The following is a 24,007-nucleotide window of genomic DNA, read 5'->3' on the forward strand; positions in this document are numbered from 1 at the left end:
TTTAACTATAAAGAGATCATTGCTTTATCTATGTAAAGCTTTTACACTTTATAAACTTTACTGATAAGAGCCATGTAATTTCTCATGCCCTATATACCATCAGACAAAAAGTTTCCATTTTACTAGTCAGTTTAAGAGTATACTGAGCCTAACATTTTCACTACATCCTGCTAGCATATGTCCCAGGATGAACACATTCATTCATGGGAGATGAAGAGAGTAAGTGTGAACATATTTGGCAGTGGTTTTGTTGTTGGTTTTTCCTTGATTTTTTGTGAAAGTATGCCTAACGGGCACATAGGAAGACTTCCCAAGAGAGAGCAATGGAACTACTACCAGACATCATAAAAAAAGAGATACTAATGATTTGGCTGTTTTGGGGGTTAACATGAGAAATCTGCTAGGCTGAAAAGTACATTAAGGCAAGATACTTTCCAGTTCATCCTTGAACTACTTAGTATTTTTTACCCTGTGAAATTCCTTATCAATACTCAATGAAATGAGTGTACTTTGCCTGCATTAGCCTGAAGATGCAGTTTACACATTATGCTTGACACATTAGTAGACTGAATAAAAAAACATCAAGTTTGCCCCATACTGTGCCTCAATTGATAAACCTGATTTTATTTAAAAACATCTCCCAACATGGATTCATGGTATCACAGCTCAATAAAAGAAATAAATAAGGTTACACAAAGGGAAAAGAACTTGTACACAATGGGAACTTTCAACAACTCGGGGAGCTTCTACCATCTTACACTGAATTCAGAACACGATCCCATAAAATCACTCAATACATTATTCAATTTCTAATTACCATAGTCTCATTCTGTCGTTTTTGTTTTACAAAAGCTTCATATTTAATGAAGCAGAACTGTTCCTTTCAACTACTATGTAAAGGGAACAGGGCAATTGTGAAACAAAACAAATTGCTCCTTTCTTTGTTGACGCTGTACAGGCTTATCTTTTCTGTTTCACTCTGTGCAGAGAAGGCACTGTTGTGACTCTGGAGACACTTAAGTGCTAGTACAAATTTTTAAACATGCAAGTAATTTGTACTATTAATTTTCTGGGTATATAAAGTAGAGACCTGGAAACTCAAAAATCTGTAATGACACATGAAGCCCAGCAAACTGAGCAAGTCTTAGAAAACCTTTTCTTCATTTATTAATGAAAGTGATCATTAAATATCAGATAACACATCTTCATTTAGAGAAAATATTTGCCTTCAGAATACAAGGCCTCCTACATACCCCCACATAAAAGCTTCAAAACACCCGGAAAGAAATGTACCTTAAGTTCCCAGTGGTTGAACTTCCAACCAGGTGAATAGTTGTCTCTTAAATCAGCCCGTACACGGATATTAATACCAAGCAGCCTATTGTGATATTCATTACATTTCTTCAATAAAGCCTCTTTATCCTCTTCAGAAAGGGAATTTGTGATACCACAGGGAATAATTACAACCTGTAATATAATATAACGTGTACTTTAAGTTCTTAAATAGCTACTACTTATAGGAACTTAAAAATCAATATTGTGGCCTTATATCCACGTAATAGTAATCTCTTTCAAGCTGTCAGAAGTAAAGGATACATTTCCCTTTTTATCCAGATCCAGATACAATTATTTTAAATGAATGGACTGTTAAAGGGATCTTGACCACTAAAAGTATCTTAATGATCTGTGCTAACTTTATAGAGGACACTCCATGATTGGACAGCTCCTGTGCTACGTTAAGTCTTCCAGGAGCCCAATACGAAATTCTTGTGAATTCCAAGACAGGAAAGGAAACAAACTGATAAAGCATTTTTACACACCTGAACACAGGCTACTCGAGGTGGGAGCACCAGTCCCATGTTATCTCCATGAATCATTGTCATTACACCAATAGTTCGGGTTGTAAGACCCCAGGAATTCTGGTAAGCAAACTGTTTTTCTCCCGGTTTCTTGGGATCTTCAAATACAATCTCAAACATCTTTGAGAAATTCTGCCCTAGATGATGTGATGTTGCTCCCTGAAATAGTTGCACACAGAAAACTGTACTTAATGGAATGTTAAGTTTATCAAGCATCAGTTTAAGGCTTTCATCTTACTCTATTTACTGAAAAACATTATTCTTCTAGTAGATACCTGGATAGCTCTTCCACTGGCAGATATAAATGCCTCCACAGTGGTTGTATAATCACCACCAGCAAACTTCTCCTTCTCTGTCTTCCTTCCTTTCACAACAGGTATTGCTAGGAGATCTTCATACACTTGAGCATACAGATCAAGTATCTGCATCACCTATGATGAACATACTCTCTTGAACTACTCAGTATTTTGCATTTGCTAAATCATGAAATTTTTATATGTCAGTCTAAAATCTTAAAAACGTAACACTTTTTTCAAGATTATGATTAAAAAAAAAAGCATTTTTTTCAATTTCTTTAAACTGCAGCTGTTTTCCATAAATCAAATAGCAACAACTATCAACCATGACAGAAAACAAGAGTCACTACAGAAATGCCAGTCCATTTGTTACATTGACTTCTGGTTTCCACCTTAAACGTCTTAATATCTGCTAAGTAAATAAAGATATGCTATGATACTCAATGAAATATCTATCCTTGGGCAAAGGAAACATTAAAATTTCTTGCTGTTAATATATGAATGCACTATTTAGATTTTTACGGAAAACAATTTTTAAGGAAAGCATTCTTTTTATGTAACACACTCTTCAAACTCTCCATGTTGTTTGAAAAGCCTTCAACATAAGTTAAATCTGAAATAAAAAAAATAGGCTCCAGTACACTTGGCATTTTTCATGACAAAGAAAAGGAGACCAATTTCTGATTTGGTTGTGTTGCTATGGAGCAAGGTAGCTTTCTGAAAGCAAAAGCACTATTACATTTGCTTTTTACCTCCTCTGCTGCTTCTTCATACGTTGCAAATGCTGTGTGACCCTCTTGCCAAAGGAACTCACGAGTGCGAAGGAAAGGTTGGGGATGTTTGAATTCCCAGCGCTGGAAAGAGGGAAATAAACGACTGAAAACCATGGTTACCAGTAAAGTGTCAAGTTATTGTAAAAATAACACATAAGTATTAGAAAATTCACAGATTTTACTTAATATAATACATTGATAAATTATGTTTTGTTAAAAACAGTGAGAAAACAAATCCCAAACCACATTCATACTTCTGCCATGAATATGTGCTGTGTTCAGTATCATCAGGCCATATCCACATAGAGTAACTGTCCTACACTTCACTTAGAATATAAGTGTTAGTCAGAAATTCTGCACAGACATACCACAATATTACACCACTGATTAAGCTTGATAGGAAGATCCCTGTGTGACTGCACCCACTTTGCATAGGCAGGATACATGACTGTAAAAAGAAAACAGCTTTAGGTCTCTGCACAATACAGCCAGTTTAAGCCAAACCTTTTCTTTTTGCTACATACAAGCTTAACATTCTCTGCTGTGAGAAATATGCTCTTATGTTTAAATTTTCTTTAGAACAGTTTGGTCTTAACACATAATATTTTCACATAAAAGAGTACTTTCACTTCATCCTGTGTCTCTGCAAAATAGCTTGCTTGCTGCTGGCCAAAGTACAATCCAAAGCTTAACATCTAATGACACTAGGTTTGAGCCTCTGGCTTAGGGTATGTAAATACAGTTAGGTTCACAAATAGAAATTCACCAACCTCAAGACTTCAGGACACTATAGTGTACCCGATTCAATAAAACTGCATCCAGACTTAGGTCTTAAAATGTATGTTTAAATTACTCAGAAGAAATTTTAGTAAGAGCTAATTTACAGCTATAGACAAAGTACTTGGAAAACTGAAGTGAATAATAAGATGAAGAAATTTTATAAACAGTATAGAAAAACCAAACCAAAACATGTTTTTCAGTCAAAGCAAGTCAGTCTTCAGGATATATAAAAATTCCTAGAGTGTACATTTCCTAGGAAACTCCAATTAAGGGAACATACAGTGTTTTGACACTTCCTGTAAGCAACAGCAAAATTAGGATATTTTGGTAAGGAGTTATAGAAAACACCCTAACAAATGGGTTTCCACTTTTCACAAGCTTGTCTATCAGCTACACCATACTTGCAACTGTCTCCTTTGCAGCCAAACTGCATGAAAAAAATCTACCTGTTTCACTCGTGGGCCGTACAGCAATGGGTTCAGCCAGATCTGTTTTCCCTGATCTTGTGACCCAAGCAACCTAAAAGAAGACAAAAAAAAGGGGGGGGGGGAGTCAAAACAAAACAAGTTTACAAAAACCTCACTTTCATACTCAACTGCAGACTAAGTGGTTGGGTTCTCCTGTACTCATATTAAAACAAACTTTTTGAGTGTACCTCAGGAGCAAAGTCAGCAATATGAGTCTTCTCTTTCTCTAGGGCAGCCTGGGACACAAACATGGGGAAGTAACAGTTTTCCACTCCAAGTTTCTTGATCTCTGCATCGAAGAAGTTCTTGATAGCTTCCCAAATAGCATAAGCCCAAGGACGAAGAACGTAACAGCCACTCACATCATAGTATTCAATCATCTCTGCTTTTGTGATCACCTTTCAAAAGATAGATATTTAAGCTTCTATTTCATACACAAAGAACATTCAGTAATTTGTGTGTTGCATGCAATTCAAAAAAGTCTACTTTTCTACAAAAGCTAAAAAATTAGCAAAGGTATGTTTTGAGATCACTTTTGTTACCTATAAGTAGAGAAAGTTAAGCAGGAACATTATGTTTAGTAATAGAACTGAATAATGTAACACTTAACTAAAAATGAATTTCACTAATCCAAGAGACAGTAGCTAATTTCTGGAACCAACAAACTGCACTTCTGTAAGAAATCTCCAGCTCATGTCGGAAAAGAATATTTTTTTCCCTTGGAATATAGGCAAAACTTATACGAGTGAGAGGCAATGCACACCACTGATACCTATTTACAATCTTTCGTAAGTAGCTAATCTAAACTAATCACATCTACTCTGGTTGTTTTGAATCTCACGAACCAGCAAACTCATTCACTATAAACAGATACTAACTTTTGTTATACGTCATGTTGAGGTGAAATAAAACTCCCAAGTCTGTGAAATTCCTATCACTTCACTGACATTTTGTACTCTTAATGAAAGAGGAATTCATATACAAATTACAAAAAACATTATATATATATATATATAAAGTAGGTGGGGGTATGGTTGATGCTTTCCCTTTTTATAGCTTCCTAAATTTATTCAGCACTTCAATCCAGGCACTTCTATTAAAGACTATGATAGCAATGTAAGAAATAGAAAAGAGCAGGTACTTGGCTTTGGATTTATAATATAAGACAAAACAGAAATATAAGATACAAATCCAAAACAGATCTTGATTTATAAGAATTAAATAATTATTTAATCCAAACTGATGTGCACTTACCTGAGAGAACCATTCTGCAAGATTTTCTTCTTTTTTAGCTTCTAGACCCAGCCTAGGGTATTAGGAAAGAACCAGATTTGAACTGTATAGCATTTAACATTCAACATTAAAATTTATCCTAACCTTTTTTTGGGGGAGGGAAGGACACTTGACATAGAAAAAGGGGGTACAGAACAGAATCTTTTAATTTTACTTCATAAAGCTAACTTTTCCCAATTTGTTTTCTAGCAGTTCAGAAACACAGCACTGCACCAGCTACTAAGAAGGAGGAAAAATAACTGTTTAGAGCTGAACCCATTACAATTGGCTAGTAGGAATTGCTAGTATTCCCTCACCTGGGATAACACAAGTATTTAACAAAAACAGTTGTTTATTCTCTATTGTTTGAACCTTTCTAACTACCACCATGGTTGCATCAAGGAACCTCATAACAATGCATTAAAAAAGCCCTAAGCACCTCAAGTAAGAACCTTAGATTAACCAGACCTGTGTGTAAGCTGGTTTACTTTTTATTAAACAAATCTGGTTAGTTTCTTACCTAGCTGGTGCCTACAATTTCAGGAAACATATGCAACTTGAATTCACCATTCGTGTGAATGTCAGTCACAGCGTTCAATAGAAAACTGACCCTATCATCAAAATAAAGACAACCAATAAAAGATTCTGAGAAGACTAAAATCACTAGACTCAAATGACAGTAGACAGAAATATCTCTACAAACTGAGAAGTTTTAAGGGTGAAAAATATATTTTTCTGGCATAGTTCCTATATAAAATAACCACATCTCTGTCTCTTATCATGTGATTTATGTACCTGAAACAGAAAATAAATAGCACTGCATAATATATGTTGTGAAAAGGCTTCTAAATTTCACGGTTGGAGCAGGAGAGGTGATGCACAGCAATCATCACTTGAGAGTTCCCCCAGGAGCAGCAGTGTTGCTCTGGCTTGGGTTTCATACTTGTTATAGTACTCACAGTAAATATTTTGGAAACTCTGGTACAACGAAATAAGCATAAGGGTTTTTTTCCCCCCACTCTGAGGTTTATACTAAGCAAGATAAAGCAGCATATTTGCAAAAAAAAAAATAAAAATAAAGAAGTAAGTTCTCAATGACAGTACCCACAGTAACAGAGTGTGCACACTGCTTTGTGCTTTCTACAGGCTAGGTAGAATTTTCCTCAGTATGAGGCTGAGGTACAACTGACACTAAATGAACTTTGGTAACTTGCTTTCGGCTTGATCCTAAATACAAAATGATTTATTTTGCAAATGTCCATGTTTTCAAATACAATAAGAAACCTGTAAAACTCTGAATCTGAGTAGAGGTAAACAGCTGAGGTTCCTAGCAAGCAGATTAAAGACTGCATCTTTACCTGGTTTGTTTCTTAGGGCCTTGACCCTCTCCTGATCCACTTGAGGAGAACTCATTACCACTCTGTCCCTGCAAAGCTTCTTTTTTTGGGCCATCACTTTGCTTCTGTTGTTTACTCTGCTTTTCAGACTTGTTCTCTTTCTCTTTCTTCTTCTTGTCTTTGTCATCAGCGCCACTAGCAGTAACTGGTTTATAGTCAACTCCTGCAATAGACTTATACTGGGTCTTCAATTGAAGAAGTTCCTTAACAGCTGCATCAATCTTATCCTTTAAAAACAAACAAAAAAAATATAGAAATGTATACAGAAATCACAGAAATACATGGCTCTATAAAAAAAAAATAAATCTGCATCTATGTATGGCATTGCAGACATCCACTCAGTACTGGGGCAAAAAATCCGCCAAATCCAATAGTTATATGTATTAACATTTTAAGGACCATATTTGACAGGAATAATTTTAAAAGTACATTTCACATCTCAGAATTAAAATGCCTCTTATCCTAAACATACATTTCTAATTAACTGAGTCTAGTGGGAGGTGACCCTGCCCATGGCAGGGAGGTTGGAACCAGATGATCTTAAGGTGCTTTCCAACCTAAACCATTCTCTGATTTATGATTCCCATAATCACACTGAATTTAATAATAGAATTTTGATTTGAATACATACATTACATTTTTATATTACAGTATGTTTTTACCTTTTCTGCTTTTTCTGCTTTCAATTTCCTAACTTCATCTCCTTGAAGAGCTACTTTGTTAAACATGGCTTTAGCTTCAGGTGTGTCTGGACCACTGGGTACTGGGTTTAATGATGGAGGCAAAGCACCCTTAGCTACTGGTGGATGTCCTGGCTTGTAGTCATGACCAGTCTTTTCCTTATAGTCAGCTTTTAGAGAAAGAAGGAGTTTTACTGCTTCATCTATTTCATCCTGTATGGAAAACAAATAGCAAGATGTACTGGTGAGAATTAAAGAGAGAGCTCAAAAGAAGCACTCATTTCCATCTAGCGATAAACAGTGCTTTATGACTGGGGGAGAATTCAAGTACAAGCACTTCCCCAAGCAACAGGAGTATGTTTGAGAGCTGTCATACTGTAACAGAATATTCCCCTAGCCTCATCAGCTACAACCTGTTAATAACTGCAGCATAATCTATAAAATAAGCTGTTTTAGGAAAGACCTTTAAAAAAAAAAACCAACAACCAAACAGGAAAAATCTAAAAAAAACAAAGCCAACAATAAAATCAATTCTGCAAGATAGAAATATAGGCAGGAAAAAAACAGCAGTTCCTGATAACTTATGGGTTTCTCTTGTGTTCTTTTCCATGTCTATCACTGAATTTGTCAAGTTTTAGAAAGTCTTGCTGCTGCTGCAGCAGACTAGATACTTTTATCTTGTCCCAAATAGACCAAGAAAAAGTAAAATGCATTAAATCTGCTGCAGGACTGACATCTGTCATGCTTGTGCCTATTCATCTAGATGTGAGAAGTCTGACTTTCTACAACTAGTTGAACATAGAATTTACATCTCAAAGAAAAGAAAGTATCCAGCCCCTGAGTAGCCTTGTGAGGCATTGTCATGCAAGTTTGATGTCTAAGCTAGAACCCAGACATAAGGGAGTTTGATCATTACTTGGTGAAATATTTCCCCCCAGTGGCAAAATGTGGTAAGAATTACAACTGCTTACTCTCTATTTACTATTATACCTTGGAAGCTTTCTCTGCTTTGAGTTTGCGTACCACTTCTCCTTGTTCAGCTACATTATCATAAAGTGCTTTGCCATCCACTAAACTACAGGATTCCGAGTTATTGCAGCACACAGAAGATGGAAACGTATTAGAAGGTACGCAAGGAGGAGCTGAAGGTGGATTTCCAGGCTTGTACTCTTGACCTGTCTTTTGTTTATATTCTGCTTTTAGATTTAAAAGAATTTTCACAGCCTCATCTATTTGTTCCTGAAGCAAGAAAGGAAAAACAGCAGTTGCAGATACAGATAGAAGTAACAGATAAAACACAACAGATAAACCAATGTAACCTTTACTAGAATGGCACTAACACAGCTGATGTAATAAAACTTCTGGAGCTAACTTATACTAACAAGTTGTCATTACCGAGTTCAGTGGTAAAACAGAATACCTATAAGCTGCACAAAAAAGGAGCTAATCATGCAGTACATGAGGGGCTGATTTCCATACCATGAAAGCTTCCCATTTAGATGGATTAGTTCCCTCCTGTTAATAGCAGTCTATGACTTTGTACACCAGAGAATGGCAGCAAATACTCAGACTCTAAATAAAGAATTGTTCTCTAGCTGCTATTAAATTACTATTGCATTTATTATTACCATTCTAGCTTTCAAGTTACAGCCGTTTTTTCAAGTTACTGATTATATCCTGCTTCACTTATCTTGCATAACTAAAAAAAAATTTATTTCCCAGGTTCTCCATGCACTATCCCAGAACTCACAAAGTCAGCCATATCATCAGCTGAAGAGAATTTGCAAAAGCACTTCATGGAATTTGAAAGTACTTGCTTATATTTTGTTTGTTGAATTTCTCAAAACCTGCGATCAGGTTTTAATTTAAACTGAAAATACTGTTCCACCTAGAAGTATTCATTGCTAATACACCTTTGAAGCTTTCTCCGATTTCAGCTTGCGGACCATGTCGCCTTGTTCAGCTACTTTGTTGTATAGAGATTTGCTGTCTACTGGACATGGGGATAGAAGAGTAGAAACAGAAGAAGACTGAGGGGGGACAAAGACCACAGGTGGGCTTCCAGGTTTATACTCCTGGCCTGTCTGTTGTTTATATTCTGCCTTTAGGGATAAAAGGACTTCCACAGCAGCACCTATCTCGCCCTGAAAGACAAAGGAAAGAGCAGAAAGAGGGAGGAACAAAGACTTAGAGACAGGGGACTCTGAAGTGCACATTAAATGCTTACATGAAAAGACCTGCAGTTTATGCACACCTATTTCATTTTCTTAACTAAATAGCAGAGCTGTTCAGTGAAGTTTTCTCTGCCAGTTTCCTACTTTAACAAAGTAGCTCCTTTTAAGGGATATACAACCCTAACAGTCCTAAGTAGAATTATAACAATAAATTAGTTTAGATCTTCCCATTTAGATTTGATGGTGTTGCCAAGACACTTCTATGAACAGTATTTAATCACCACACAAAGTATGTCACTTCCCATCTTTTCTTCCTCTGCATTAGAAAGAATGGAAAGAACGCAGCTACTAGTAGCTAAGTTTTCTATGCTCCATTCCAGACACGAAGATCTCTCAAAAATATCTACAAGATTTGGACCTTTACTTTTGTTTTTCCTTTCTGATTTTGGGAGTTTGTTTGGTTTGGCTTTAAGGTCTAAATAGCAACAAGTCAATCTCAAAGTAACATAACTTGACCATACTGTGTTAAATAAACAAATAAATAAAATACTATAGGCTATTTTAACCCCAAGGACCAGATTTGGATACTTAATCCACTCATGGTGTGGGATGAACAGCAGTCTAAGAAAAATAGGAATTTACCTGCATGTTTATGACCATTAACCCAAAGTTTGTCATTCATATCTAGCTAAAAGACAGGTATTGGAAAATACTAGACAGAACAGAGCCCAGTCATGATGACCACTATGAAAGCACGGATCCATAAGCACCCATTCACCTCCACAGACAGAGAATAATGGGCTATGCAAACCCAAACAAAAGAAGTATTAGTTTAATCAGTCACCTTAGGTGCTTTCTCAGCTTTCAGTTTTCGGACCACTTCTCCTTGCTCTGCTACTTTATCATACAGAGCTTTACTATCCATGGTACCAGAGCTCTCAAGCTTTGAAGATTGTTCAGTTACAGATACTGGAGGATTTCCAGGCTTATACTCCTGTCCTGTCTTCTCTTTGTATTCTGCTTTCAAGGCCAGCAACTGTTTCACAGCTTTATCAATATCTTCCTTTGCTGCCTTCTTAGCTTTCAAGTCACGAACTACATCACCCTGGGCAGACACCCTGTTATAAATGGCCAGGTGACCTTCAGACACAGTACAGGTTGGAGCAGAGGTACCACCACCAGGTGGAGCAGATTTTCTTTTTGCAGCTGAACTAGCCTAAAAAAAAAAAACAAAAAAAAAACCAGAAAAAAGCCAAGTATTTAAGTATTTAACATGGTAGTCTTGTACAGTAATAGATGTGGATAATACATTTTATAGCACTTTTGTAAAACACAAGCTTACCTCTTTCTTTGCAGTTTCAGCTTTGGTCTTCTCTTTAGACCCAGATGTTGGCATTTCCTTAGTGTGTCCATCAGGGATGTAAATCAAAATGCACGGGGCATCTTTACAGCTGTAAGGACTATGAAAGGATTTATAGAAAATACAATAATAAAGGAAATATAAGATACATATGAAATGTTTACTGAAATAAACGTTCTACTCTTCCTACAAGATGGTCGCACATGTATCTTTGTACAGAACGGTAGTTACCCAAATTTACATCACTGGGGTTCTGCACTGACTCCTGTTATTTCAAGTTTTCTTTATAGTACAATATTATGTTGAAATGCAATGTAATTAAATGTTTGGTACTTGCTAAAGAACTGTTACAATTAAATAGCTTGTGCAGGCTCCAACTGGGCAAATGTCTGTTTTACTCTGTAACACTGTTTCTTAATTTATATACTTAGAATCACAAGTAAACCATGATCTTTTTAACCAAGTCCAAGTTAGCTGGGTGTACCAAAAGTGCCATGAACTTGGCTTAGACAGTTTGAAGATGTAGGAACGTACAAGCTAAAAGCCACACCTGGCCATCGAAGTATACCATAGAAAGGTCATAGTAAAGGGGAAAAGGTCATGGTAAAGGGGGCCTATAGGGATGCTGGGGAGGGACTCTTCCTTACGGACTGTAGCGACAGGACAACGGGTAATGGGTTAAAACTTAAACAGGGGAAGTTTAGATTGGATATAAGGAGGAAATTCTTTCCTGTTAGGGTGGCGAGGCAATGAATAGGTTGCCCAGGATAGGCCAAGGGGTAATGGGTACAAACTGGAACACAAGAGGTTCCACTTAAACTTGAGAAGAAACTTCTTCTCAGTGAGGGTGACGGAACACTGGAACAGGCTGCCCAGGGAGGTTGTGGAGTCTCCTTCCCTGGAGACATTCAAAACCCGCCTGGACACATTCCTGTGTAACATTATCTAGGTGTTCCTGCTCCGGCAGGGGGATTGGACTAGATGATCTTTCGAGGTCCCTTCCAATCTCTAGCATACTGTGATACTGTGAGGTTGTGAATGCTCCATCCCTGGCAGTTTTCAAGACCAGGTTGGACAAAGCCTTGGGTGATATGGTTTAGCATGAGGTGTCCCTGCCCACGGCAGGGGGGTTGGAACTTGATGATCTTAAGGTCCTTTCCAACCCTAATGATTCTATGATTAGCCTTGCCAATGCATGTGTGGAAGCATTATAACACAACAAGCTAAAGCAAATTTTGTGAAGTCTCCATAGGACACTCTTAGGTAGCTTACCTCACTGGCTCATAGGGCTGATCACAAATAAAGAATCCCCTCCTCTGAAGTTGTATGATGTCCCCTTTTTTTAACTCCCTAAGGCATGGATCACCTAACATCAGTTCTTCTTGCTGTCAGTGTTAAAAGAAATCGATCCAAATGTAACACAGCACAAGAAACGGCAAGAAATAACAAGAAATACAGTACAGCTGCAGAAGGATACTGACAGTTTTCTGTTTTTTTGAAGAGTTGAAATATTAGTTAATTCCAGGGCAGCAGAACAAGTAGTAACAAGAAGATGCTATATCATAAGAATGTATCAAGACAAAAAACACAAACTCTTGGTCCCTGGTCTAAAAGCCAGATAAACCTGAGAAAAAACAAGTCAAGTTTTGATTCTGAACTTACGAGAGGGTAAATGGAAACATGGAAACTAGACATACCAGCACACAATTTTCTTATTAGAGAAATTAAATTTAAAAAAGAGCCATTAAATTTAAAAGCGACACAGTGATGCCAAAAAAACCTCGTGAACATTAAGCTCTGTGGAATAAAGGGGATAAAAGATAACTTACCTTGCTATTTCGGTTGATGTATTGCTTGAAATCTTCATCTTTACCTAGAACTGGCTTAGTGATTAGATGCTCATAATTAACACAGACAGTTGGGACAAGTGGTGCACATGGAGTTTCTGCTAACCAAGTGATCTTAGTTGTTTTTTTGAAGTCCTTATTTTCCAAGTTCAACTTGGCATTGATGGACACAATTTTTCCATTTGAATTTCTACAGGAAAACAGAGATGGTAACAGTAAAGCCGAAATGATTAGTTCTCATTTGATACTACAGACCACCAACTCACTGAAAAACAGGTGTTCAGAGTTCATTTTTGAAGTGTGGGAGATACTGGTAATGGAAGAGTGTATTCACTGCTGTTGAAGTTCCCCTTTAATTTTAATTCATTAATATCAAGAGGCATTAAAGAATACAGGAAAAAAAAAATCTCTACCTATTTATGTTCTCTGCCCCAGCTCACCTCATTCTGCCACTGACTCAACCCAACCACTTCAAAGTTACTATGATGATATTAATGGTCTCCTTCCTCACCTTAACAGTTCTGCAACCGAAACTGTGATAGATTTAGTTTTTTTTATCATGCAACGGCAGTACTTCTTACAGGGTGAAAGTTGTTAAAATTCCAGGTGTTTTTTGTTCTAAAAAAGTTGTTTCACAGTGGAAATATTGCTGCTGAAACATGGAGAACACTGGATGAGAAGGACATGCAGCATCAGGACTGACTGTTGATTTCGGACCTGAATCTACAGTAAAATACGCTCGAAGCTAAAATTGAGTTTTGTAGTCTATTTCAAAGTACATATCAATAAAAAGAATCACAGAATGGATATATATGGACAACCATTAATATTTTACTGTTAGAAGCTACCTAGTAAAAGAAAAATCAACAAAAAGCTGAGAAGCAAAAACTGAATTTCATCTTCCAGTAAAGAGGTTACCTGTTTAATTTGGTGATGGTAATATTGCCCCAATTTATGAATGTAACCACCTCTCCCTCTGTCAAGGTCTCTGCATCTGCACCCTCGATGAGGACTCTGGAGCCATACCACACAGGTTTCAACCCAACAGCGTCATTCTGTGAACAGTGATTTTGATTTCAAAGGAGAGATTGTTGTTATTAAGCTGACTAAAGTTAATGCAGTGCCAAAACACTGCATGACAAGACAGATGAAGACAGAAGATGGACAATAAAGTCATTCAAAGCTACAGTATTCTTTCACTACTCTCAGGCTTCTCATTTACAAGTGCTGCATGCATTCCTTTAACAGTATGCTCAAAAAATCCTATCTTCTATGAAATACTAGCTCCAAAGCAATTGATACCATATCCCATTTCCTCAAAGTCCATACATCTTTAAGATCATAAAGGTAAAAGCCGAGTTTTTCTTCAAGTTTCCATTTTGCTATGCAAATTCCCTTCAAAAACAACATTATAACTCTCATTTTTGCCTTTTATATAGTTAATATGGAAATAGATATGGAGCTTCTCTCAGCTGCATAGATTTTTAATGATAGAAACTGGAAATACTAAAAATACTGAACTTTAAAGCATCACAACAGTGGAGATAAAAGACAGACAGCTGGGAGTTCAGACTTTTTCTGAACTGAAATTTGTTTGTTCTGATCAGTACTTACTATATACTGGAGGCAGCATTTTTAATGTGAAAGTTTTACTATGCTGGCTTGCACTGACCAAACTTCAAATTTTTCGACTCTTAAACAGCAAAAATTCTCACTTGGCATCTGCTCAAAACTGATTTCCCTGTTTATCTGCCAGGGGGAGCTGGGAAACTGAATGTCTACCTCTTAGTTACAAGAGATGGCTATAATAACATCAGAGCACCAAAAATGAAAACAAATAAATGAAGCAAGACTTCAAAAATATTCTCTTGTTTGTCAGCATAAGTGTGATAATCTAAGGGCTACTTTCATGAAGCTTAGAGTGCAATTTGAGATGCCAGGCTCAAAGGAAACCATCTTCCTAACTGTAGTGCCAAAAAAAAAATAATTGTACCAGTAATACAGTCCTATTCTTAAAAGATATTATTCTGTTTTGTGGATACTAAGAGTATCAAATTAACAAGTTCTTGACCTTTGATAGTAACTATTTGCTACCCTAAAAAAACAGAGATTGGTAGAATTAAGAGGTTACTATATCACTTCTCTACATAAGTCTAATTTTATAAACTAGTTTAAAAATATATCCTTCATTCCTCACACTTATGGATAGGCAGCAGCTACTGTATTATACTCGCGAAGCTTGAATAAAGTTTTCTATTTAAATTTCTCTATGAAAGTTAGTATCAAACGACAATAAAAACATGCTTGTAACACCTTGCCTCTTCTGAGGACTTTCAATGCATTCGACATATTTACAAAAGCAGTTTCCTATATCCTCTTAACAGAATAAACATGTCTGGTAGTTGCCCAGTTTTTGACAATTCTGTGGGGAAAAAAAAAAACTCAGTTTTCTCTCATGCTTCCTGAACAAGTTAAAAGCAGGACTGTCCTTGCTGACTGCTCCAAACCAATGTACTTTCAACCTTACTGATCTGCAATACAAGAATATTAAGAGTAAAGCAAGAACCTTGGGATGTTTAGCCACTTCTTTCATCTCCTCTTGAGCTTCAGGAATATTTACTGGGACCACTGCATCTTTCAGTAAAGCAGTGTACCGAGGTGCTACTGGGTCTATAACCTACAGAAAACAAATGAGGTGGATCATGAATAAATGACATTGACAGAGAAGTAAGATGTTGCATAAAACAACCACCACTAAAAAGGAATATTAACTGATATTCTTTATGTTACTGCATTTTTTTTTAAATGTTTGCTTTAATGCCACTTTAATCCTAAGGTATAGAAAAGTGAGAAAACAGTGGTAATACTTCACAATTTCCCATCTTTACTGAAATTCTTCCAAGTAAAAACTAAGGATTGGGTACTACTGACACCAAAAGTAACCAAATTTATGAGCAAATGCCTCATAGGGAAGACAGCAAAATGTACTTCGATATAGTTCTACTATGCACATAGGCTATTCTTTCTCTCTAGATAGCTGAATTTAAAGTGATATTTATCAGTGCAGTTTGTTCTTTTTTTTTTGAAGGACAGGACCTGATCCCATACTCATTTTTCAGGTCAATACTCCAGCAGAATCAGGGACAGACCTGGCTACACAGAAAGCACCAATTAAGTCTGCAATTTTAACACAAGACACATTAGATACTATAATAAGGCAACACCATAACATTGACTTTATCAGGATTTCTACAGCATGAGTTTGGCAAGAAAAAGATATTTTTTTTTTATCCCGTATTTTATTTATTTTATCCTGTATTTTCATTGCCCTTTTTCAAACTTAACTGACAAGTTTTTCACGGCATTTTTCATACTTGAAATACTGGCTTGCCAGACTGTTCAGAGGCACTTCAAAAGATGATTCAATTAAAACAGTTGTTTAGGTCAAAGGAATTTCCGAGATGTATCAGTTCAACTGGAAAACTAACACAAAGGAAAACATCTGCTTATATTAAGTGACTTTTTTTTTCCCTTCCTTAGTTTATTCCTGCTTAGAGTGAAAAGCTACATGGAAATTTTAGAAAGAAAAAGCATTTAGCATCTAATTCTTGACACTAGCAAATAAGGAGATACGATGACATACTTTTTAAGATGTCACACATTTGCAAGTTCATAGTCATTGAAAACAGACTTCCAAATGTCATGTGCACGCTTTAAAAAAAGACTTGTGTACGTATCTCAAAAATCGAGGTGTATTATGTGGTTTAATAATAGTAATTTTGATAATTAAATAAGTGAATTTTACAGTGTTATTACCAGGTTCTACTTATTAAAACTCAAATCCTTCCTCAGATGACAGGTGTTAAAAAAAAAAAATCAGTAGTATAATTACAGGATAACGTATAAAGTAAGAGCTCAGAAGCCCTGGAGCTCAGAACTGCCTTTGTGCAACCGTTTTTGCACGTGTTACAGATTGCAAACCATCTACAGAGATACATGTAAATAAAGCTGGCTAATAAATTTAGTGCTGTCCAAGGAATTGAGTCCAAGAAGCTCAATTTAAAAGACAATTAAAAAAATGAGCCCCGACAATCCATTGTGCATTTCCCCAAAAATCTGATTCTTAGTCATAAATATATTTATGCAGCAACAGAAAGAACCAATTAATAAACCTTTGTGCATGTAGTAGACCAAATGCAAAAGACATGAATAAATACAAAGACACATGCTAGACAAGCAAAAACTACTTAAATGAACAGATCTGGGTAGTATCTAAGCGAAACCAAGCAGGAATCCCAATGCAAAATAACAGGTGTTTCCACAATCGCACAAAATATGCCATCAGCATTGTAACACTTCGCCTTATTATAGTGTCCAAGCATCTGCTGCCAAAAAGCAACTAACCATGTCAAGATGCAATATTCCTTATTTGACATTCAGTCAGAAACATCAGCAGTGCTGGCTTTATCTCCGCAGCGCATCGTCCTTTTGCCACAGAAAGGAAAAGCGGCCAACGTGAATCCAATTGAGGGATATTTGTGTTGAAGTTAACAAATAAGCCAAACCAGAAATGGGCAGCCTTTTGAAACTAGGAATAATGCATTTTCGGTGAGTTTGTAGAGCTCCTGTTATATAAGCAAATGTGACTGTGCTATGGAAGCTGCAAAATGATAGCTTATGCTATGTAATGCTTACAGCACTGTAAGCTATATGCTAAGGTAAAAAGCGTTACGTAATACCTTCTTACAGATAGCTCGCAGCTTGAAAGCAGAAAAATGAAATGCAGTTTTCAGATCAGATTTACAGCAAATATCATTATCTTTCCCCGTACTACTAAATAAGGCAAGTCAGTATTGGTGTAGGAGAATCAATAGGATTAGTGCTAGTTCAGGTTACAAAGAGGGGGGACGGGACATTCCATTTTCCTGAAAGTGTGCCAAATGATGCAACATATTGCAACTGCTACTTGTTGTAATAAGCACTTTAATGAACGCTGGATTCTCTACATATCCCAGAAAGAGGGTGTCAGGAGTAGCATCAAATTCAAGTGAGCACATACCTTTTTATTAAAGGACCAAATTTTATCCCACTCCATATTCACAACAGATCTAGAGGAGCCCTGGGGAAAAGACAGAACAAAATACATTAATACAAATATTAGAGCTCTTAGACTTATTTAACACAAAGCTCTTTAAAGACTACAAGCCCTCTACATTTTGCCTTCATCAAGAGTTTAGAAGGACAGCTTTAGCTTGCAAAATAAACACTTTGAAAAGTAAGAAACCTGCTACCCCATTTCACCAGGACCTCCTCAGAGGTGTTAATACTGTTGAAGCAGTACACATGAAAGCACCCTTAAAAAAAGAAACCTCCCAGTGACAAGTACTTTAAAGCTTCACAAAAACTTGTCCTTACCAAGTGAGATTTGAAGAATCAAAGTAAACACCCACCTGAGCAGCAATAAATTGTTTTAGCCCTTCAACTGTCATGCCTCTTCTTAGGACACCACGCACAGTGGGAAATCTTGGGTCATCCCTAGTAAAGACATTTCATTAGTGTCAAGTGTTGAGTTTTACCCATTATTTACACTGATCAAAAACTTCACTAATAATGCCACAAGTAGAACACACAGCTTCAGTGTATTTTGCTTGTGTGAATTAAGACCTAAATGAGAAGACCTAACTGAAAAGACTGAGCTCTTATCCATACAAAATGTACAGTGCAGGTTCTCTTCTACTTCACCTCAGGGAGGGAAGCCAACCCTCAGTGAAGTGGCTCTTTTCCTGTATCTATTCAATCTTAAGTTTCTCAAAAACTGGCAAAGCAAAAATTGTGTTCTATCACATTACTTCCCTTCCAATGGCACCTGAATAAAGAAGCCTGAAACAAAAGGCTTCTTTCTTGCTCAAGAGAAACCAGAAAGAGATGAGTGACATGACAATGCTATCTCTCAATGACATAAGTGATAGAATTATACAATTTTATTTTCTCATGCAACAAATAAAAAGGCCCTATCTGAAATATAAAATATGTGCTGGTGAGAACACAAGTCAAACCTTGGTGAGGACCTAACAGAGAGGTTTAGGGAAGGAGAGGTCATCCTAAGACCAGCTACACCACAAATACTCCCAACACAGCTGAAAAATAAAACCAACAGAAAAAGCACACTTGGCACATCTAATCAAAATAAGCAAGCGGTCTAGGAAATTGCATAAAATGATGTTCCCATAGGCTGAGTACAGAATCACCTAGAACCAGCTCAGGAAAAACACTACAAGCCGCTGTCTGACTTAGCGTTATTCATGGATTTCTTCAGACTCCTCACCCATGAGTAGAGGACTTCAGATGGTGGGCCCCCACAGTGGGAATGAACAAAGGAGCCTCTCTAGACTTCAAACTACTTGCAGAAGTGTAAACGCAAGGCTCACCTTATCTAGGAAAATGCTTAGGTTACTAAGCTACTGAGCACTATCTACAGAAATGCAGTTACCATGAAAAGAACAGAAAGAAGTTGGGGAGGGCAGTCAGGAGGGAAGTAGCAGAACAGATTTGACTAGATGGATAGGACCAGAAGTTGTTCAATTCAGGCCCTCTTCTGGCATTGCTCAGGAATGCATCTGATGACTCAGAGTGGAAAATGTGTTAAGTAGCACCCATAGGAAGAGCCAGAGTCCAAAAATAAGCTATCTCATGCTTATTACAGGATACAAATATTTATGTACACAGTTACTGAAGAACAGTAAACAGCCATAGCGTACAGGCAGAAGCCACTGTAATTATTCTATCTTCTTAAATATTGTTCACATACTCAATTCTTGTTGCTTTCATGTCTAAGTATTGTCCAAAACAGAGAATGTGCATCAGCCACAAATACTTTAAAGAACAAAGCTGAACTACAACCATGTAACGTACCATCCATCCACAAGCCCTTCGTTGACAAACCATGTAAGCTTTCTCTTAGAGAGCACAGTGTTGTTGAGGTTTAGCCGGCTGTATTCCCATATATATGGCTTCCTTATGCCCAGTGCCTCAATGATCCAGTAGAATTGTTCATCTCTGTCATGGTATTCAGTTGTTCTCAATGCATGTGTGACCCCTTCAATACTGTCAACAATGGGGCAGGCAAAGTCATATGTGGGATAAACCCTGAGAAGAAAATACTTTAATTAGCAGGGTACAAGAACAAAACACTTGTCTAGCATGCAAACATTTAAACTAAACTTAATTCTTATTTATATATTAGAAATGTTTATAATCTGTGATCCTGAAAACTTCTACATCAAGACTAAACCAGCATAAACACAACAAACTAACCACAAAAAGAGCCAGAGGGCTCTATTTTAAAAGATTTTTAAAACAAAGCAAGCCTTCAACTGATCATAGCCTTAATATTCAAGACTAAAAAAAGTCCTACACTGCTATTGCTCCTTTCAAATATATGAATTCCTGACTTAAGGGGTTTCCTTTTTTTTTTTCTTAAATATCGAAAAGAATTATCAGTTCACTGAATAATGAGCAAAGCTTTCATGTTTAAAGCCAAACCTCTATCCACAGACAGAGCTTTACTATTATACACACATTAATGTTTCCAAAAAGGGAGGTGTTGGCTGGAAACAGAGGTTTCAAATAAGCACTGAACCATAGTCTTGAACAACTGGGTTACTTCAATGCACAATGTAGTAATACTTCATTCTGCACAAAGACAGCAGTTGCTGTAAAAATGGAAGCAGCCATTCAGGTAAGTACATCAATATATTGTAGCAATACAAGACTGTAGCAGTGTAAAATTCCCATGGTTCTAGTTAAGCTCCATGAGCTAAAACAAATACCTTTGCTGTCCAAAACCCATTAAGTCTCAACGCATGCTTTGACTCGGAGCTCTTCACCAACATACAAAGTGTATTTATGGACCAAAACTGAAATAATATTCACTGCTGACCAAGTTGGCCAGCTCAGCTCACAGCTTTTAAAAGGCCAGCTTCAGGAAGTCAAGGGACTCATCACACATTCTGACTAAAAAAATTCTAACAGGTTACAACTATTAGAAGAATGTTACAAAGGGAAAGAGCAAAAATTACAGCCCACACAAGGAGGGAGCAGACATACTTGTAGGTACTTCCAGTACGTGGGTGAGGCTGGTTTTTACAACGATAAAGAGTTGGATCCCTCATACATCCATTGTTACTACTCATATCTATTTTTGCTCGTAGACAACAAGTTTGTCCATATTCTGTTCCCTTTTTCATTTCTTCCCACATTTGTAGGTTCTTATTAACACCTAAGAACAATAAAAATAATTTCTTTTCTAAGGTATTATGAAGTTGAGACAGAACCACGTTTCATTACTGCAGTAATGAAAAGCAGTGTCATCCCCTCTTTAGACACTAGAGTTCATTTTCACACATTTTACATTTAGAATTGTTTTAAAAGTGGTGATGAATCATACATACACAAGTTTACTGCAACTGTCTAAATACACTTATTCCAGCCTTGAAGAACAAAGCACTAAACATTTCTAACCTCCTATAAGGACCTTAGAGATACGCAATTAATCATCCCAACCATTTTTGTTAATAAAAATCACAGAATCATAGAACAGTTAGGGTTGGAAAGGACCTTAAGATCATCTAGTTCCAACCCCCCTACATGGAAACGGACTCCCCACCCCAGATCATGTCACCCAAGGCTCTGTCCAACCTGGCCTTGAACACTGCCAGGGATAGCGCATTTACCACTTCTTTGCGCAACCTGTTCCAGTGCCTCACCACCCTCACAGTATAGAGTTTCTTCCTTACATCTAACATGAATCAAGTTTTGATGCCAAAATTAAAAAGATAAGAAGAGAGAAGCTTAAAATATCGTACAGTTATTTCTGTGTTTAGATTCCACTCTTTGCTCACGTTCTGCTTTCATTTGTTCTGCAGGAGTATCATCCACATATGCCTTCCCTTCTTGAATAAGCTTCTCAGCATATTTCATTATTGTTTCAAAATGATCTGAGGTATATGTAAATTGATCTGGTTTGATGTGCAGCATTGCAACATCTTCGAGAATAACCTGCAAAGTGTGAAATTGTATACAGTAATATTCAGGAAAGCTAGTTCTCTTAAACTTCTATCCTCTTCAGGCCAGATGTGGTGTTTTTAATGCTCTATTGTCCAGGAAGGATAAGCCACAAGAATAACATGACATGCATGAAAGAAAACAGAGGCAGGGATTTATCATTCATTCATTCACAGGCTGTAATTATATGAGATCAGACTTTAAAATTATGAGATTAGACTTAAGTAACTTTAAGAAAGAGGTAGGACAAGAAAATGAGATGAAAGCTTAAACAAATTACTTGTTACAGCTAAGTAGTATTTATAGAATGAAAACAACAGTGTACTGCAAGAACTGTGTATCTACATACTGTAAAATAAATATTGAGAAAGAGAAGAAATAAGCTACCAGTAAAAGAGCTTTAAGCTTTAAAGGTGAAGATGATGGAAATTTCTTCCAAGTGTTAGACTTAAGTGCAATATTGATACTGTAAGTCTAGTACAAAAAAAGTGTGGAAGAGCAGACCTGATTGTCATTTACCTCTGAATTAGCTATATAGTGAATGGATTTCCCTGCTCTTTTACCGTACCTTTTCAAAGTCTTCTTTCTCTTTTTCTGGATTCGTGTCATCAAATCTCATAATAAGCTTGCCTTTAAAGTTAACCTGGTAGTGCTGATTCAGCAGAGCAGCTTTGGCATGACCAATATGCAGATACCTAAAAAGGAAATAAAAAGTAAGTATGTACACCAGCACTTCCTTAGGTAGACTTCTTTTTAGGGATGGAAGGGGAATGAATGGAAAGCAATACCCAAGTCTAACAAAAAAAAAAAAAAAAAAATCAACCCAGGATATTTGTGCAAATACTATGCATTTATGAAAGTAGATTGTGTTTTTCTACCATAAATTCAGTAGCTGTTAAAAATACTTAAATCTGTATATTAGGGTGTCACTACGGATATAAAGATAGGACTACAATTATCTTCAGTTTTACAGGCTAACTTAAACCAACTGTTGATGATCCCCAGTAGTAGCTACCAGACAATCTGAAGCCACCACATTCAGAAGAGAGGAATTTTCTGAAATGGTGGTTACTGTGTATTTTTAACATACGCTAAAAGCTACCGTCAATTTAAACTACATATAAAAAAAACAAATCCACAAATGAAAATCACTTCCAAAAGAAGTTTCAAATATGTGTCCTTTAGCAACAGTGTTTTAAATAAAATACCAGAATTAAGACACTAAAAGCAACTAATGTAACATGAGAACAATATGTGTTATACACATACATGCGCATAATATATAACTTATTTTTTGAGCAATAGCTTATACTGGACTAATAGAGTAAGAGACATTAGTACAGCAGTGACAATGCTGAACAGCCAGTTTAATAAAGAAATGCAAATCATGGAAATCTTACAGCTCATCATGCAATTCTAAAAAGAAACAGAAAAGTAAAAGCTAGCTGAAAATTACATTTATTAAATTGGTTCTCAGATCTCCACTCTAAGTCTTTAAGGAGTCTGTGTTTTAGGACTGCGCACAGTCTGGACCCCTGAGCCAAAGGCCTCAATTACACATCTGGTGTGAAGCTTCCCAAAGCAAGGCTATCCCATCCCTGCATATTTCCCTTCTCAAATCTAAGCTTCCTTGAGAAGCACTACGAGTCCTTTCACCCAACCCCTAAAATACATATAGACAAAGCTTTAAATACCCTTTTGGCTTAAAAGTCTTGTCTGATAAGCTAATTAACATCCTCATCAAAACACATTTTTGGGGGGGTTTCTGAAAGAAAAACATAAAAAGAATCTCCTCTAAGTATTTGTTTCTTACCCGCTTGCTTCAGGAGGAAACCTTACAATGACCTTTCCCATCTCTGCACCAGGAAGTTCAACAAACTTTCCAATATCGGCTTTCTTTTCCGTTGCCTTAAAAATTAAAGAGACATAATTACAGATCACATTAGCTGTATAATCAGATATAAAGCTCTAGATAACAGCTTCTGCAGCAACGTATCCTTTCAAACCAGACAACAAAAGGCTGCTACGTCAGACCCCAA

At 36.7% G+C, this 24,007-nt stretch overlaps 1 protein-coding gene across 6 annotated transcripts in view; it reads right to left on the minus strand.

Moving 5' to 3' along the window:
- Positions 1-24,007, minus strand: part of EPRS1 (glutamyl-prolyl-tRNA synthetase 1) — a 39,180-nt gene that overhangs the window by 5,806 nt on the left and 9,367 nt on the right. The window contains exons 6-31 of one of the 6 annotated variants that reach the window (XM_057398748.1): positions 23,782-23,876; positions 22,537-22,663; positions 21,770-21,962; positions 21,012-21,183; positions 19,818-20,051; positions 18,356-18,440; positions 17,965-18,024; positions 17,645-17,665; positions 15,472-15,582; positions 13,824-13,960; positions 12,888-13,095; positions 12,331-12,443; positions 11,041-11,158; positions 10,543-10,914; positions 9,438-9,668; positions 8,515-8,763; positions 7,507-7,737; positions 6,806-7,071; positions 5,430-5,481; positions 4,364-4,573; positions 4,155-4,227; positions 3,297-3,376; positions 2,908-3,009; positions 2,135-2,290; positions 1,821-2,018; positions 1,294-1,467 (exon numbers count right to left, since the gene is read on the minus strand). In XM_057398748.1, coding sequence (XP_057254731.1) covers positions 1,294-1,467; positions 1,821-2,018; positions 2,135-2,290; positions 2,908-3,009; positions 3,297-3,376; positions 4,155-4,227; positions 4,364-4,573; positions 5,430-5,481; positions 6,806-7,071; positions 7,507-7,737; positions 8,515-8,763; positions 9,438-9,668; positions 10,543-10,914; positions 11,041-11,158; positions 12,331-12,443; positions 12,888-13,095; positions 13,824-13,960; positions 15,472-15,582; positions 17,645-17,665; positions 17,965-18,024; positions 18,356-18,440; positions 19,818-20,051; positions 21,012-21,183; positions 21,770-21,962; positions 22,537-22,663; positions 23,782-23,876 — 4,068 coding nt within the window. The remainder of the gene's footprint in view (positions 1-1,293; positions 1,468-1,820; positions 2,019-2,134; positions 2,291-2,907; positions 3,010-3,296; positions 3,377-4,154; positions 4,228-4,363; positions 4,574-5,429; positions 5,482-6,805; positions 7,072-7,506; positions 7,738-8,514; positions 8,764-9,437; positions 9,669-10,542; positions 10,915-11,040; positions 11,159-12,330; positions 12,444-12,887; positions 13,096-13,823; positions 13,961-15,471; positions 15,583-17,644; positions 17,666-17,964; positions 18,025-18,355; positions 18,441-19,817; positions 20,052-21,011; positions 21,184-21,769; positions 21,963-22,536; positions 22,664-23,781; positions 23,877-24,007) is intronic. The other 5 variants (XM_057398749.1, XM_057398751.1, XM_057398752.1 and 2 more) reach the window with 5 other exon arrangements.

The sequence above is a fragment of the Pezoporus wallicus genome, unplaced genomic scaffold (assembly GCF_028554395.1).
Source record: "Pezoporus wallicus isolate ANWC-B61680 ecotype Strahan unplaced genomic scaffold, APGP_CSIRO_Pwel_v1 contig_5231, whole genome shotgun sequence".
In the NCBI taxonomy this organism is placed as follows: Eukaryota; Metazoa; Chordata; class Aves; order Psittaciformes; family Psittacidae; genus Pezoporus; species Pezoporus wallicus.